We start from the raw sequence: 16,563 nt of genomic DNA, 5'->3' as shown, positions 1-16,563 counted from the left end.
TGGCTTGATATGTTGTAGTGTCATTTGTCCAACAGATGGCACAAACCAGATGTATTTCCAAGTGACAGAGTGGGCTCTGTGAATCAGGTCTGGTTCGTTTGTTTCTGTCCCTCTGCACCTTAAATGGCCAGCACTTTCTTAGGAGTCTTTCTTTCTTTCAAAAAGTTACTTTCTTGCTTGCTCTCTTGCTTTCCTGCCATCTTTCTTTCTTGCTTGCTTTTTTTTTTCTCTTTTGGCTTTCTTGCTTCCTTTCATGCATTAGTGCTTTCTTGCATGCTTGCTTTGTTGCTGTCTATGTCTGTTTGTTTAGATTAGGCCAGAGGTGTCAGACTCATTTTAAGTCATGGACCACATACAGCCTAATTTTAGTGGGCGGGACCAGTAAAACCATTGAATAACAAACTATAAATGACAGCACCCCCAAATTCAAGCAAGTTAAGATATCTCCTGCCTTATAAACCTTTTACAAATCTTAAGTTTTAGCAGTGTTAGCAGCATTAGGGCTCCACCAATATTGTTTTAAGATAGACCAGGTCTGATACAGAATTTTTTATACTGAAGCTATAGTGAATGACAATATTTTGCACAAAGTTTAATGCTTTAAATGTGACCACATACCCCCAATTCTTTGTTCATGATTTGCCAGAATTGATGGCGGGGCCTCTTAAATGACGCACACCTGGGCACTCGCTAGCCTGTTCCAATGTTTGTTCACCGAATTCTAGGAAGGAGCCTTGCCTAACCCAGGTCCCACTGCACCAGCATAAGGTCAGACAATCGCTCTGAGGATTTCATCCTGGTACCTGACAGCAGTCAGGGCACCATGGAGGTCTGTGTGACTCTCGAAGGATATGCCTCCCCAGATCATCGCTGACCCACCGCCAAACCAGTCATGCTGGATGATGTTACAGGCAGCATAATGTTCACCACGTTTCCAGACTCTTTCACGCCTGTCACATGTGCCCAGTGTGAACCTGCTCTCATCTGTGAAGAGAACAGGGCGGCAATGGCGGACCTGCCAATCTTGGTGTTCTCTAGTGAATACAGTGCTGGGCGGTGAGCACATGTCCCACTAAAGGATGTTGGGCCCTCGTGCCACCCTCATGGAGTCTGTTTCTGACAGGTCAGAAACATGCACACCAGCAGCCTGCTGGAGGTCATTTTGTACGGCTCTGGCAGTGCTCCTCCTGTTCCTCCTCACACAAAGGAGCAGATACTGGTCCTGCTGTTGGGTTGATGCCCTTCTAAGGCCCTGTCCAGCTCTGCTAGTGTAACAGCCAGTCTTCTGGTATCTCCTCCATGCTCTTGAGACTGTGCTGGGAGACACAGCAAACCTTCTTGTGACTGCACATATGGACAAGCTGGACTACTTATGCAATCTGATTGGGCTGCAGGTACCACCTCATGCTACCAGTAGTGACAAGGACACTACCAGAACACAAAACTAGAGTAGAGTCAGTCAGGAAGGATAAGGAGAGACCAACTATCTATGGCCACCACATATAAAACACTCCCTTTTTGGGGGTTGTCTCGCTTTTGCCTTTCCATTGCACCTGTTGTCACTTTCATTTGCACCAAAGTAAATGAAATCTCCTGAATGGACAGACTGATTTCCCTTAAGTTTAAATGACTTGGTGTAATACTGTGAAGATCAAGTGTTCCCTTCATTTTTTTAGCAGTGCAATTTGACAAGGCAGCTTTTACTTGTATTGGACTAATATTTGACTAGGAGTATCTATACCCTGACTCAAGTAATAGAGTTGAGCACTTTGTCCACCACTGCTTTTAACCAGATTAAGTCACTGGGTCCATTTGTTTTGGAGAATAGACCTTTGCAGATAATTTGGCTCCCGGTAAAAATCTCCTTATGGTCTGGATCAAAAAAAGGTGACGTGCTAAACAGCATGGAAGAAAGACTGATTGTATCGTGAAACTGTTTTACTCTGTATTTTTACATATTTTAGAGAGAAAGAGACCTCTAATATCTGTGGATAATTCAGCTCACAGTAAAAGTCTCCTTAACAATGAACACCGAAGGAATTCTAACTGGGAGAAGTTTCAGCTGGTTGCAATCTTCAATCCTCACCACTAGCTGCCACTAAATCCCCCTAAATCTTACACACAAGAGCTCTAAAGGCCCTGGAAATTTCAGAGTCTTACATTAACTATGATCATACATGAAAAGAAGTTATTTTTTTCTTTTGCCAGACTCAGAAAGCTATTTTTATTTATCTATTTATTCTTTACATGATTATATCTGGACATGCGTGTTTGTTTGTGCCTTTTTCACTGTCTTGAAGTGACTCAGGCCTAGTGATAATGGTAATGTCACAAATTTTAGTGCAACCTATAAATCAAATGGTAGCGGTAGGGTTGTTAAACCAGGCTACTGTCAAAAAAATCTGATGAAACCACTCCCTGACAGTGTTGAAAAGGCAGTTTAGCCGAGGTTTGGAGTGTTAAGCTCTTTATAAATATTAACTTAAACTTTTTTTTTCATATGCAGCCTGTTTAATCGTGAAGATTTATTCTTATAGAGCAGTGATGTAGGAAAATAGTGGCCCATGGGCAGAACTCAGCCCTCAATCCAAAATATTTGGCCCATGATAAAAATTTCAACTTCCATAGCATCAAAGCTTTTGCATGATTTTTCACATATCTACTGTAGATAACAATGGAAAGGCCAGGGTCATGTAAATCTAATTAAATATGTATGATTTAATACTGCCACCGCATGAAACATGCAAACCTCATTCTGCACCAGACTGTAAAAACAGCGCATGGTGCCACAACTTTTCATGTTATAGAAAATGCCTTTGATGTGAAACCAACAAATGATGTATTGCGATTTAACAGACAGTTGTATTTATAACAGCTTTTTTAAATCATTCATCAGAGACCTAATGTATATTGTTTTATCAAAAAGTTACTAGTGTATTTTTAGTCACTGCAAACTTGTAATATAAGTGGAGTATTATACCCTACACTTATTAGGGTTATGGTAGCAGTGTTGACATATAAACACAGGATAGATGTAATTCATTCATTCATTCATCTTCTAACCGCTTCATCCTCTTGAGGGTCGCGGGGTGGCTGGAGCCTATCCCAGCTGACATTGGGCGAGAAGCAGGGTACACCCTGGACAGGTCGCCAGACTATCGCAGGGCTGACACATAGAGACAGACAACCACACACGCTCACATTCACACCTACGGACAATTTAGAGTTATCAATTAACCTAGTCCCAATCTGCATGTTTTTGGACTGTGGGAGGAAGCCGGAGTGCCCGGAGAGAACCCACGCTGACACGGGGAGAACATGCAAACTCTGCACAGAAGGGCTCCCACACCCGGGATCGAACCGGGAACCCTCTTGCTGTGAGGCGATAGTGCTAACCACCACACCACCGTGCCGCCCGATAGATGTAATTAATTATTTGAATTAAAATACCTAGTGTGTGGCACTGATCACATATTTCTTTGACATATTATTAACTGTATTGCTGTAACCACAGTGCTAGTTCACTGCCTTTCTTGTTTTCTCATAGGTCCTGCTCCTGCCTGTGAAAAGGAAATACATATTTACCTACTGACTTTGCACTCCTGACAGGAAGCACTGAGTTGTGCCTTGCATACTGCAAACATATCACAATAGTGCACTAACAGCCTATCAAAAAGACATGCAAACACACTAGAGCTGAACTCCTGCGTCTCATGAGGGAAGGACAGTCATGTTCCCTTTTTTATTTTTATCTGGTCACCAAAACATGAACTTAACTGTACATGTGACGCAGTGTGAAACTAATAATGTTGCATAAAGTACTACCGGGAGTCTCTTTTCACAAGCTTACATTCTTTTACTTCACTATTATGCTTTTCATCAGTCTCCCCTATACGTGCATACCACCCACTTGACCAACTGGCTCAACTTGTTTCAGCATGCATGGGACATAAACAGTCTTATGGTAAGCTGATAACAGGGTTGGGAACAAAGCATTTACTGTAAACCTCGGTGAGAAGTGATGAGTGCAAAGTACATCATCTCAAAACTGAAACTGTTGCTGCATTTGGCCATTGCGTCTGCCAGAGGATGGACATGAAACAACAGGACTGGTTGATCGCATGACCAGCTCAGAAAACAACTATGGCATGTGTGCCCGTGCTGCTCTTGGACACTTTGGAGGAGCTGGTTGATAAAGACCTGAGGACTCTCCAGTGGTTCCTTTACAGCAATGTTCTCGAAGGATTCCCTCATATTCCAAGGGCTCGGGTCGATGGGGCGGACAGGCCGGGCACTGTGGATCTTTTGGTGCAGACTTATGGCTATAATGGTGCTGTTACAGTCACTGTGGATATATTGATGAGAATGAAACTCAATCTGTGGGCTGAAACACTGAAGAAGAAGTATGAGGAAGGTAAAACATGTATAAAATACAAATTGTGACTCTGTAGTTAGTTTATAAGGAAAAACAGCTTGGCCATGTTACAACGATCTCTTCTCTTTCTGTCCTTATCAGCTCAGAGCAATCAAGAAGGCAAAGGTAAGAAGATAAAAACATGCCTACACACACAATCAAGTTATATTTTATGTTCCAGACATACAGACATAAGATTGAACTGTACAAAACTAAAATGGAATGAGGAATTATAATTTATTCTTTGAACAGAAACTGGCCCTAGTGCAATCCAAGAAAAACTGAAACTCACCCTGAGGAAAAAATACCAAAACATTTATGAAGGGAATGCAGATGAAGGAGACAACATCTACCTGAACAAAATCTACACCGAGCTGCATGTGATCGAAGGAGCCTTGGGAGGCTTTAGCGAGGAGTATGAGGTCAGACAGCAGAGGTCCAACCATGTGACAACAGAAGAAACGTCCATTAAAGCTAGTGACATTTTCAAACCTAAGCCCAACCAAGAGAAGCAGATCAGAACCGTGCTTACCCAGGGTATACCTGGAGTGGGTAAAACTGTCTGCACACAAAAGTATACCTTGAGCTGGGCGGAAGAGGAGGAAAATCAAGACATCACCTTTCTCTTCCCGCTTCCTTTCCGTGAGCTGAATCCCAACATTGGCGAGAAAGACTACAGTCTGATGCAGCTGCTCCATCAGTTCTTCCCTGAGATGAAACCAATTGAGACTTTGGGAACAGAATTCAAAGTCCTCTTCATCTTCGACGGCCTGGACGAGACTCTACTTCCCCTGAACTTCAAGCACAACAAGGTCTTGAGAGATGAGACCGAGCCGGCCTCGCTAGATGTGCTGATCACCAACCTCATCGCAGGAGATTTGCTCAGCAACGCTCTCATCTGGATCACGTCCAGACCTGTGGCAGGTAGCCGGATCCCTCGAAAGCACATCCACCAGTGGACAGAGGTGAAGGGCTTCGCTAATGAACAGAGGGAGGAGTACTTCAAGAAGCGTTTGCGCGATGATAACCTTGCCATCAGAATCATCAACCATGTGAAGTCATCAAAAAGCCTCAACATCATGTGTCAGATACCAGTGTTTTGCTGGATCACAGTCACCGTAATGAAGAAAATGTTGCATGACAACGTGACAGGAGGCATGCCCAACACCCTGACCGAGATGTACGCGTACCTCCTTCTCTGCCAGACAGACCGGATGAAAGAAGGGCACTACCCAATGACAAGTGACAATGTAGTTTTGAAGCTGGCAGAGCTAGCGTTCCGTCAACTGGAGAAAGGCAAACTGATCTTCTATGAGGCTGACTTGAAACAGTGTGGCATCGATGTCAAAGAGGCAACAGTCTATTCTGGAGTTTGCACAGAGGTCTTTGTGATGGAGGGCAGAAGGAGGGGAGAAGTTTTCAGCTTTGTACATTTAACCATCCAGGAGTTTCTGGCAGCTGTGTACGTCCGTCATTCCTACATGCAAAGAAAGGAAAACGTCCTCCTTGGATACCTGAAAAGATTGTCTACAAGATGGTTCCCCAAGTCTGTGTTCAGTTTTCACAAGATTGCCATTGAAAAAGCCTTGGAGAGCCCTGACGGCCGCTGGGACCTCTTCCTCCGCTTTCTCCTTGGACTGTCACTGAAGCCGAACCAGGAGCTCCTGGGTAGAATACTGCCTTTGGAAGCTGAGGGAGAGGAAGATGTGGCAAGAACCATCCAGTTTATCAAGGAGAAGATCAAAGAGGAACCAGAGGCCAAGCTTAACCTCTTCCACTGCCTGAGTGAGCTCAGAGAGGAGTCCTTGGTGCAGGAGATCCAGAGCTTTGTGAGTTCTGGGAGGCTTGAGCCCAAAAAGCTGTCTCCGGTCCAGTGGTCCGCTCTCACTTTTGAACTGATGACATCAGAGGCAACAGAGAAGTTTGACTTGAAGAAGTACATAAGATCAGAAGAAGGGGTAGCGAAGCTACTGACTGTCATTACTTCCTCCACACATGCTCTGTGAGTTTACCCACAGGATAACAGTGTTCCTTTTGCATGTTGGTTTTAGTTGCTCTGTAAACAAACAAATTACATTTCTGTGCAGCTTTTCTCAGACTTTGACCTGAGCACATTCTCTTCCCATTAAGAAAGAAAATGTGTTTGTTTGTTTTTCCAGGCTAAATCGCTGCAACCTCTCCGAGAACTGCTGTGAAATGTTGGCCTCCGCGCTGAGCTCAACTTCCTCTCACCTGACAGAGGTGGACCTGAGTGACAACAACCTGAAGGATTCAGGGGTGAAGCTGCTTGCTGTTGGATTAGGGAGCCCACATTGTAAACTAAGGACTTTAAGGTCTGTAACAATAGTTACAGTCATAAACTTGACAACATAATCCTGCAAACAACCACTTCATGTGCTTAAAAGACCTGTGGTTTAGGTTTACTGCGGTTTGCTGTCATAATTGCTATTGAATTACATGCAGTCCACTTGCTATTGTTCAGTTCAGAATATTAAAAGACCTTTTTATTGCCCCTTTTATTAGATTACACAAGTGTAAATTGGAAGGAGACTGCTGTGCGGCACTGGCTGTTGCTCTCAGCACAGAGTCTACCCAACTCAGAGAACTGGATCTGAGTACTAATGACTTCCAGGAAGCAGGAGTGAAGGCGCTGTGTGTGGGACTGCGCAGCCACCACTGCAAACTAGAAACAATCAGGTTAGACCTTCTTCTTGCTGACAAATTTAAATCACTTGCTTGGACTTGAATTTATTCATGATTAATATTTTTAACCCCTTCATGCATGAATTGTGACTACATTGGTCAAGATTTTTCTTTATTCCTTTTTAGTCATGAAAAAGAAAAATTAAGTTCATTTCTTTTAAACATATATTATGTAAAACTATAAAAAATATATTTTTAATGCTGTTAAACTAGTTGGTTCAAATATTTTAACACATTTTCCACTCTTCTTCTACTCCTCCCTCAACCCACTGTCACTCCGAAGTTGTCGAAATCCCTCTCTTGGCCTTGTGGCATCAGCCACTGAGGAAAAAAAACTGTCCTTTAAGGTTGGCATGATATGTGTGGCTGGTCGCCGTTATAGTTTAACAATGCTAGGCGATGTCAGGGAGAAACGTGGCGGTACAAGAATGAAAGTTAAGGCAGCGAAACTCCGAGTTGTGAGGGAAGGGTGGTGGGTACGTCCAACAAACACTGACTGTCATCTGGTGGAGCGTGTGTCTGCATCCCGTAAGATTATAAAGCCAAACCCTCTTCTTTTTTCCAAAACCCCACCACGTGCTTTTGTTGCCTAAACCCAACAACGTGCATTAGTGGTTGAAGGAAAAAAAACGTCAAACACTGACTGGACGTGACTTTCACCTGGGAGACTGTTGTTTGTGTCCCGCAAGATTATAAAGTCAAATCCTCTTCTTTTTTCCTCAACCCAACCATGTGTTTTTGTGCCTACATGTGACCAAGTGTTTTTGTTGTCTTAACCCAACAGCATGCATTAGTTATTGAAGGGGAAAAAAAAAAGAGCCAAACACTGACTGGATGCTATTTTCACCTGGGAGACCGTTGTTCAGTCTCTAACAGTCTCTAACAATCTTACTGTGTTGTTTATAGTAAGCCAAACCCTGTTCTTTTTTCCAAAACCCAATGATGTGCTTTTGTTGCCTAAGCCCAACCATGTGCATTAGTTATTGAAGGAAAAAAAAATGCATTTGCGTTTTTGTACCAACATAGTGCGTTTATTTTGAAAGAAAAAAATAAAAATAAATTTCCTGTGAAACAGAAGTGTATTTTAAAAGAAGACAATGCATGTAACAGGCAGAACTTGACCGTCCCAGATTGTTATTAACCAACACACCCAGGGTATCCTTCACGTAGACTTGGAAAGTCCATGACCAAACGTCAATATGTGTCAAGGTCAGCGTGAATGTGTTGCATCACTCCTGTACCCCCTCCCTTCCTCATTCAGCTTCTTCCTCTTGACTCCACACTTCCCCCCATTGAACTTCTTTTTTTTTTTTTTTACTAAATTAACAATAATATTGTCACAATATTGTTTTTGTGATAAAAAATGCCAGTCACATTCTAACAACACACATCAATTAATTTAAAGCCAAAAAAGTCACTGCAGATGTAGTATTTTCAAGAACAACAAAGTTGCAGTAGTATTAATTGTAGCTGAGATATAGCCAACATTGCATGGTGTCCAGTTTAGTTAACAGATGATTCTTCATAATTTCCTCCCAACATAAAATCCATACATTGTAATTTTGACAACTGTATTGTTCATTAGACGTTACTTGATATTACCAAATTGTATTTACCTGCAAAGGGTCCCCTATTATATAAGGATTGGCAAGATAATCCTGAGAAGCACAACATTTCTTGCATTCTGTCCACCACCTTGGATTTAAGAGATTTGTGGTGCACTTACAACACTTGGCCAATGGGTGGCAGTGTATGTCATGACGCATTAGGGTCAACTCTAGAGCAACTATAGCATCAAAACCCATGTTTATACAAGAAAATGGCATTCAAATAGTTGTCCATTGTAGTGACCACTGTGCAGAGATAAAAACCCCTGTTGTTTTGGTGAATACTTTTTTTACAGGTTGAATCAGTGCAAGCTGAAAGAGAATTGCTGTGCAGACTTGGCTACAGTTTTGAGGTCAGATGCATCACACCTGAAAACTCTTGACCTCAGCAACAACCTCCTGAAGGATTCTGGTGTATCGCTGTTTACTGCTGGTCTGAGGAGTCCACACTGTAGACTGGAAACACTAAGGTCTGTGCAAATGAAGATTGTAATTGTTCTTGCTACATTATTGTTACTGTGGCAATCTCATGTGCCAAATAACATGGAGACTTAATTAGAATTAATATTGGACTTACATTCACTTTGTAGACAGAAACACAGCTCTAAATCAATGCTAATGGTCTATGCTATATGGTTGAATCATAAATGTATAATCGTAACTAGATACTAGACCCCAAGATGGACCCTATTCATTCCAATGGAGCTGCTAGCATGGCGTATTCGTAGCTTCGTAGCTCATAGCTTCTGGATTTCCTTCCGTGGCCCACAGAAAATGCACAGTAGTGTTTCTCCCACTGGCCCCACCCGCAAGTTCCTGATCGGCTGATAGACTTTATGTTGTGATGATGTCAAAGATTTTTTCAACAATTTTCTCATCTTGAGGAAAGTTTCACATATATCAAACCACTGTGGCTTAAAAATTCAAAACAGAAAGCTTCATAATGCAGTTTGAGGTGTCCTGTCAACAGTTTCACAGACGTCTCTTTTATAATGGTGGCCTATATGGAAAATGTTTCTGGGCTGTTGGGGATTTTTTCACTGCAATAATGCGAGTGGTCACTGGGAAAAATTGGATGTAAGGCTGAGCTGCAACTACTACAACTGTTTGCTAGCATGCCCCCAAGTGGTACATTTTTTTTTAATAAAAATCAGTCAAATCTACATAACTTATGTAAATTTTTGTATAATTTTTACCACTAATGTGCCATCATATATGATGTTTGTGGAGTCTTGTTGCATAAACGCCTGTGTTTGTGATCACTAAGTCACATGTGGTGTGCTGTATCTTTATTTGAAGTTTTCTTCCTCCTGTCAGGCTCAGCTGGTGTGGCCTTACACAGAAATGCTGCGATCACATTGGCTCAGCTCTCAGCTCTGACTCTGCCTCCGTCAAAGAGCTGGACCTGAGTGGAAACAACCTGGGTCCAGACATACAGCAGCTGTGTGCTGGACTGAGAAGTCCACACTGTAAACTGGAGACATTAAGGTCAGGTCACGCAGGTTCAGTGGAAACGACAATACAGTGGCTTATATCAATGTCATGACTCAGTTCTAAATGCACTTTCAATTTGGTTTCAACAGTCCATCACATTTTTATTAAAATATACATAAGATCAGTAAAAATCCAGCAAGATTCAGATCATTTTAAATTTTGTTGGGTACCACCTACCAGAGGGGGGATTAAATCATAGTTTTGGAGGTCACAAGTAAGTCCCAAGTCAATACTGAGTTTCGAGTGCTAACAAATCATAATGCGCTCCTCACCAAATGTAATGCCATTTCAACAAGAGTAATATTTCTTTAAATATACAAAAATCATAAATCCTTTTTACGTAGTAAAAAAAAAAGTATGTACGTAATTTTGTTACGTAGCTTATAAGCTAATCTTAGCTAAGCATTAGCTCACTAACTGTGCTAATATTAGCCTGGACGTACTGTTCTTGTACAACTTCGAATGTTGAACAAAGTTGAAAGTTGTTGCGTCTTTAATTTTCCACATGCATGTTTTGCATACTGGAATTTCTTTCTTTCTTGACCACTGTGTAGCCTTTGTCTTTGGTAGCATTTTTTCTAACCTCCGCTGAGTAACGTAACGTTAGGTCTTCATGGTTCTCCTGCAACTTGATTGGATGCTGTCGGACTGGTTCAAACGAAGTGGATCATCTGGAAAACTCTGTCGACTTGTTGAAAAGAAATAGTGTTAAAGTTAGTTAAATGGAGAACTCAAGTCTGACTCAAGTCTGAGTCATGTGACTCGAGTCCACACCTCTGCCACCTGAACCAAAACATGTCCTTTCCTGCAGGTTAAATGAGTGCTGTCTCCAGAAATGCAGTGCTGATTTGGCGTCCGTCCTCAGCGCCGACACCTCCCTCCTGAAGGAGCTGGACCTGAGCGGGAACGACCTGCAGGACTCAGAAGTGAATCTGCTCTCTGCTGGACTGGCAACTTCGGACTGTAAACTGGAGGCGTTACGGTGAGCTGGCTTTACATTTAAAGCCACAGGCAAATTATGTGTTTTGGGACAAGAATTCAATACCCCGCTTCCACACAGATTGTCGTTCTGTGGAGTCACAGAGAAAGGCTGCACTTACCTGGCTTCAGCGCTGAGCTCTAACCCTTCTCACCTGAGGCAGCTGGACCTCAGCTACAACTACCTGCAGGACTCTGGCGTGAAGCTGATCTCTGTCCATTTGAACGACCCGCTCTGTAAGCTGGAAAATCTCAGGTAAATCAATCTGTCCCTGCTAATGATTTATTGTGTTAGGTGGTGGCTTATATCTTTGCTGGTAGACCATTTGTTCTGTAGTATCAACAATACAATTGACCAAAAAGCCCAAAAGATAGATTTAAGAAAATTCCTTCAAAGAAATAAAGTGAAAAACATTATCAGACCACATGCTTTGCTAAGATGGGTATTTCTTCGAATAAGCAACATGTCCCGTGGTTCTAAGTTTCACACAACGATTAAGTTCCCTTTATAGGGGTTATTATTGCCACTCACTTATCTGGCAATATCTGTTTTTTATTTCATGAGCTGCACACATAATATACATATCACATGTATAATATCTGGTTAGAAAAGCCAGATATAATTTATCATAAAACCTCATTATGTGTCTATTAATATGTGTATATGTATATCCTCCTGCCCACAGTGTGGATCATAATGCAGAGTGCTACTTGAAATCAACACTGAAAAACTGTAAGTGCTGCATTTTCTATTTATGTAATTTTCATTCTTTTTTAATTTCACCAAACAGCAACAAACTGTGACGTGGGCAGAAGACGACATTCAAAAGCTTTGCAGTTGTTGCAGCGGCAGGCTCAGGATCAGGTTTCACTGTCACAGATATACAGTACAGGCCAAAAGTTTGGACACACCTTCTCATTCAATGCGTTTTCTTTATTTTCATGACTATTTACATTGTAGATTCTCACTGAAGGCATCAAAACTATGAATGAACACATGTGGAGTTATGTACTTAACAAAAAAAGGTGAAATAACTGAAAACATGTTTTATATTCTAGTTTCTTCAAAATAGCCACCCTTTGCTCTGATTACTGCTTTGCACACTCTTGGCATTCTCTCCATGAGCTTCAAGAGGTAGTCACCTGAAATGGTTTTCCAACAGTCTTGAAGGAGTTCCCAGAGGTGTTTAGCACTTGTTGGCCCCTTTGCCTTCACTCTGCGGTCCAGCTCACCCCAAACCATCTCGATTGGGTTCAGGTCCGGTGACTGTGGAGGCCAGGTCATCTGCCGCAGCACTCCATCACTCTCCTTCTTGGTCAAATAGCCCTTACACAGCCTGGAGGTGTGTTTGGGGTCATTGTCCTGTTGAAAAATAAATGATCGTCCAACTAAACGCAAACTGGATGGGATGGCATGTCGCTGCAGGCTGCTGTGGTAGCCATGCTGGTTCAGTGTGCCTTCAATTTTGAATAAATCCCCAACAGTGTCACCAGCAAAACACCCCCACACCATCACACCTCCTCCTCCATGCTTCACAGTGGGAACCAGGCATGTGGAATCCATCCGTTCACCTTTTCTGCGTCTCACAAAGACACGGCGGTTGGAACCAAAGATCTCAAATTTGGACTCATCAGACCAAAGCACAGATTTCCACTGGTCTAATGTCCATTCCTTGTGTTTCTTGGCCCAAACACATCTCTTCTGCTTGTTGCCTCTCCTTAGCAGTGGTTTCCTAGCAGCTATTTGACCATGAAGGCCTGATTCGGCAGTCTCCTCTTAACAGTTGTTCTAGAGATGGGTCTGCTGCTAGAACTCTGTGTGGCATTCATCTGGTCTCTGATCTGAGCTGCTGTTAACTTGCGATTTCTGAGGCTGGTGACTCGGATGAACTTATCCTCAGAAGCAGAGGTGACTCTTGGTCTTCCTTTTCTGGGTCGGTCCTCATGTGTGCCAGTTTCGTTGTAGCGCTTGATGGTTTTTGCGACTCCACTTGGGGACACATTTAAAGTTTTTGCAATTTTCCGGACTGACTGACCTTCATTTCTTAAAGTAATGATGGCCACTGGTTTTTCTTTAGTTAGCTGATTGGTTCTTGCCATAATATGAATTTTAACAGTTGTCCAATAGGGCTGTCGGCTGTGTATTAACCTGACTTCTGCACAACACAACTGATGGTCCCAACCCCATTGATAAAGCAAGAAATTCCACTAATTAACCCTGATAAGGCACACCTGTGAAGTGGAAACCATTTCAGGTGACTACCTCTTGAAGCTCATGGAGAGAATGCCAAGAGTGTGCAAAGCAGTAATCAGAGCAAAGGGTGGCTATTTTGAAGAAACTAGAATATAAAACATGTTTTCAGTTATTTCACCTTTTTTTGTTAAGTACATAACTCCACATGTGTTCATTCATAGTTTTGATGCCTTCAGTGAGAATCTACAATGTAAATAGTCATGAAAATAAAGAAAACGCATTGAATGAGAAGGTGTGTCCAAACTTTTGGCCTGTACTGTACATCTGGACACTTTGGAAAATAAAAACAGGTCCATCCTCATTTTTTAAAAAACAAGTTAGTGATTCTGATAAATAGAAACAACACATAAATTCTTCCTGTTACAGCACTGAATCAAGCCTCTAAAATAATCTTTGAATTGACCAAGCAAAGTCTTTTACTTCCAATGTTTAAGTTTTGTTTTAATATTTTTGTTTTCATTTGAATTTAATTGTAGTTTCAGTAATGTTTTGATTGCACTCACATAAAAATGTGACATATACATGCTGCAGTCTGTCTGGCTTTTCAGTTGTTTTTGGCTTGACATGTTGTAGTGTCATTTGTCCAGCAGATGGCAGAATACAGATCTATTTCCAAGTGACAGTGTGGACTCAGATCTGGTTTGTTTGTTTCTGTCTCTCCGTCCCTTAAATGGCCAACACTTTCCTAAGTGTCTTTCTTTCTTGCTTTCTTTCTCCAAAGAATCCAATCGCCCCCCCCCCCCCTTTCCAATAAAAAACAGTAAAAGTATTCTGAAAACATTCATCCATTTACAAAACACATTTTGAGCAGCCTGAGATTTCTTAGGAAGAATAAGTGTAGTTTCAACAGGATGTCTCAGTTTTTCCACATTCTGTCAGTCGACTGCTTACTGTCATTTTTCATGCCTTTCCTCATACATTTCCACTCTTGTGTAGTAATGCTGTAACCAAACTGGAGTTAAAGTTACTGAGGAAGCAGGTCACACTCATTTGAGTGGGCCGGACCAGTAAAACCATTGCATAACAAACCAGAAATGACATCAGGTTGAGTTATCTCCTGCCTTATAAACCTTTTACAAAGTTTTGGCAGTGCCTCAGCATTAGGGCTCCACCAATATTGTTAGACAGACAAAGTTTGACACAGATTTTTATACTTAAGCTGCTGATTGACAATATTTTTGCAAAGAGTTCAATGTCTTTAAATGTGACCACAACAAGTACCAACAATTTAGGCAGGTCAGTGGTGAACCACAAAGGTTGAACAACAATCTGTTGATAAGTGGTAACAGAGCCAGGAACCAGGGAAAGAGAGAGAGACCACACGCATGCCAGCATACACAGACAAAACAAAACACAGGGAGAGAAAGGCAAACAGGAACACAGGGAAGGGGAAACACAAGGTAACATTGCTGTAACAGTGTGATTATTATAAACACAGTACACACAGAGTGGACGTAAAGGAGGTCCTGCCCTGTGGTCTCCTGCTTGGACCTCATCATTGTTATGAAATAAAAACTGTGATTAAAAAGAACACTGACATAGCCATATCTGTGATTTATACAGATGCCTGTACACTGACTTTGGACGCAAACACAGCTGCCAGGTCTCTCTTCCTGTACAACGATAGAAAGCAGGTGACCTGGGTCAGGGAGAGACAGCAGTACCCAGATCACCCAGAGAGGTTCGAGAGTGTCTCCCAGGTGCTGTGTCACCAAGGCCTCACCCAACGCCACTACTGGGAAGTGGAGTGGCGAGGACGCTGGGTGGACGTCGCTGTGGCGATGAAGGGGATCCACCGGAGGGCGAGCTCTCACCTCTGTGGGTTTGGCTACACAGAGCAGTCCTGGAGTCTGTACTGCTCTGAGGATCACTACAGTGCTCAGTATGACCACCAGCCTGTGGAAATTTCAGCACCTCCGTCTCGCTCCCACAGGGTGGGAGTGTATCTGGACTGGCCGGGTGGCACCCTGTCCTTCTACAGCGTCTCCTCCTCTGGGACCCTCAGCCACCTTTACACGTTCTACAGCACTTTTACTGAGCCCCTCTACCCTGGGTTCGGGATGGAGGACAATGACTGCTCTGTAACTATTTGTACAGTGGAGAGTTTGTAAGAACTCCTTTTTCGGTCAGCTAGTGCAGAAAGATTTGACGTATTTCAATCGCAGGTTAATGTGGGAACAAGTTCAATTTTAATTTAAAGGTGCAGTATGAAGGATTTATTGGCATCTAGCAGTGAGGTTGCAGATTACAACCAAATGAATATCCCTATGCTCACCCCTCCTTTTCTAAGTTGTTAAGAACCTACAGTGTCCTTCAGGTAATGTAAATATACTAGAGGCCCTCTATACATTTAGTTTGTCCATTCTAGGCTACTGTAGAAACATGGGATGCTCTGTGGAAGAAGACCCACTCCCTCACTTATAGAGACGAAGGGCTCTTTCTAAGCTAATAAAAACACGATTCTTGGTTCAAGGCATGGGCAGATTATGAAACAATGGGTCTCTGGGCACAGATATGCAAAAGGCCCCACCACCTCTCCTACATAGGAACAAGACACACAGATTTTGTGGTGGTGTTGTGTATGTGGTCATTATGCATCCTTTTTTGGGTTTATGTCTTTTTGTGGTATAGCTAGCAGTAGCACGTCACTCTGGGTCAGGTTGTCTCAGTACTTTTGGGGCAAATGGTCACGTGTATACATAGAGCAACATTATCTAGCAGCAGCCATGCAGAAGCCGACTTTGCTAGCTGCTAAAGTTGGTAGTTGTTATGAAATGTGTAAACAATATAGCCTACAGCTTCAGACAGTGTAATAATTAATAGTAATTATTATACTGTTGTCAATGATATGTCCACAAAATGGTCAAGATACAAAGGAGAGTGCACAATAGGCCCTTAATTGGAAAAAATAAATATAATGACAAATTGTTTTTTGTAATATACAAACAGAAGGAAGAAAATAAGGAGGAAGAAAAGACAAAGAGAAGCCTGTTAAAATTGTTTGAAATGACAAATTAAAGATAAATAAAAGACCAACAACGACCTGACATCATACTCAGGGCAGTGAGGCAGGCAAAGCTGTAAAGTAAATCTATAATGAGTACTGCCAAAGA

General features: G+C 42.2%; 1 protein-coding gene across 1 annotated transcript; it reads left to right on the top strand.

Annotated features, from left to right (window-relative positions):
• The first annotated feature begins 4,020 nt into the window (after positions 1-4,020).
• On the top strand, positions 4,021-15,712 carry LOC117248978 (NACHT, LRR and PYD domains-containing protein 3-like). Its single transcript, XM_033614249.2, has 11 exons — positions 4,021-4,414; positions 4,517-4,540; positions 4,667-6,416; positions 6,574-6,747; positions 6,938-7,111; positions 9,021-9,194; positions 10,042-10,212; positions 11,030-11,200; positions 11,279-11,452; positions 11,883-11,929; positions 15,014-15,712. Exons 1-11 carry the CDS (start codon positions 4,144-4,146, stop codon positions 15,559-15,561), a joined length of 3,678 nt encoding a protein of 1,225 aa, XP_033470140.2. The 5' UTR covers positions 4,021-4,143; the 3' UTR covers positions 15,562-15,712.
• Positions 15,713-16,563: the final 851 nt, after the last annotated feature.

This window comes from Epinephelus lanceolatus, chromosome 23, assembly GCF_041903045.1.
Source record: "Epinephelus lanceolatus isolate andai-2023 chromosome 23, ASM4190304v1, whole genome shotgun sequence".
NCBI classification, from domain to species: Eukaryota; Metazoa; Chordata; class Actinopteri; order Perciformes; family Serranidae; genus Epinephelus; species Epinephelus lanceolatus.
This window is presented reverse-complemented; position numbering and strand designations above follow the sequence as displayed.

Coding starts and splice junctions, on each gene's coding strand:
- LOC117248978 (XM_033614249.2), top strand. CDS start 4,144: ATGGCATGTGTGCCCGTGCTGCTCTTGGACACTTTGGAGGAGCTGGTT. Junction 6,748..6,937: donor TGTAAACTAAGGACTTTAAG/GTCTGTAACAAT, acceptor CCCTTTTATTAG/ATTACACAAGTGTAAATTGG. Junction 9,195..10,041: donor TGTAGACTGGAAACACTAAG/GTCTGTGCAAAT, acceptor TCCTCCTGTCAG/GCTCAGCTGGTGTGGCCTTA.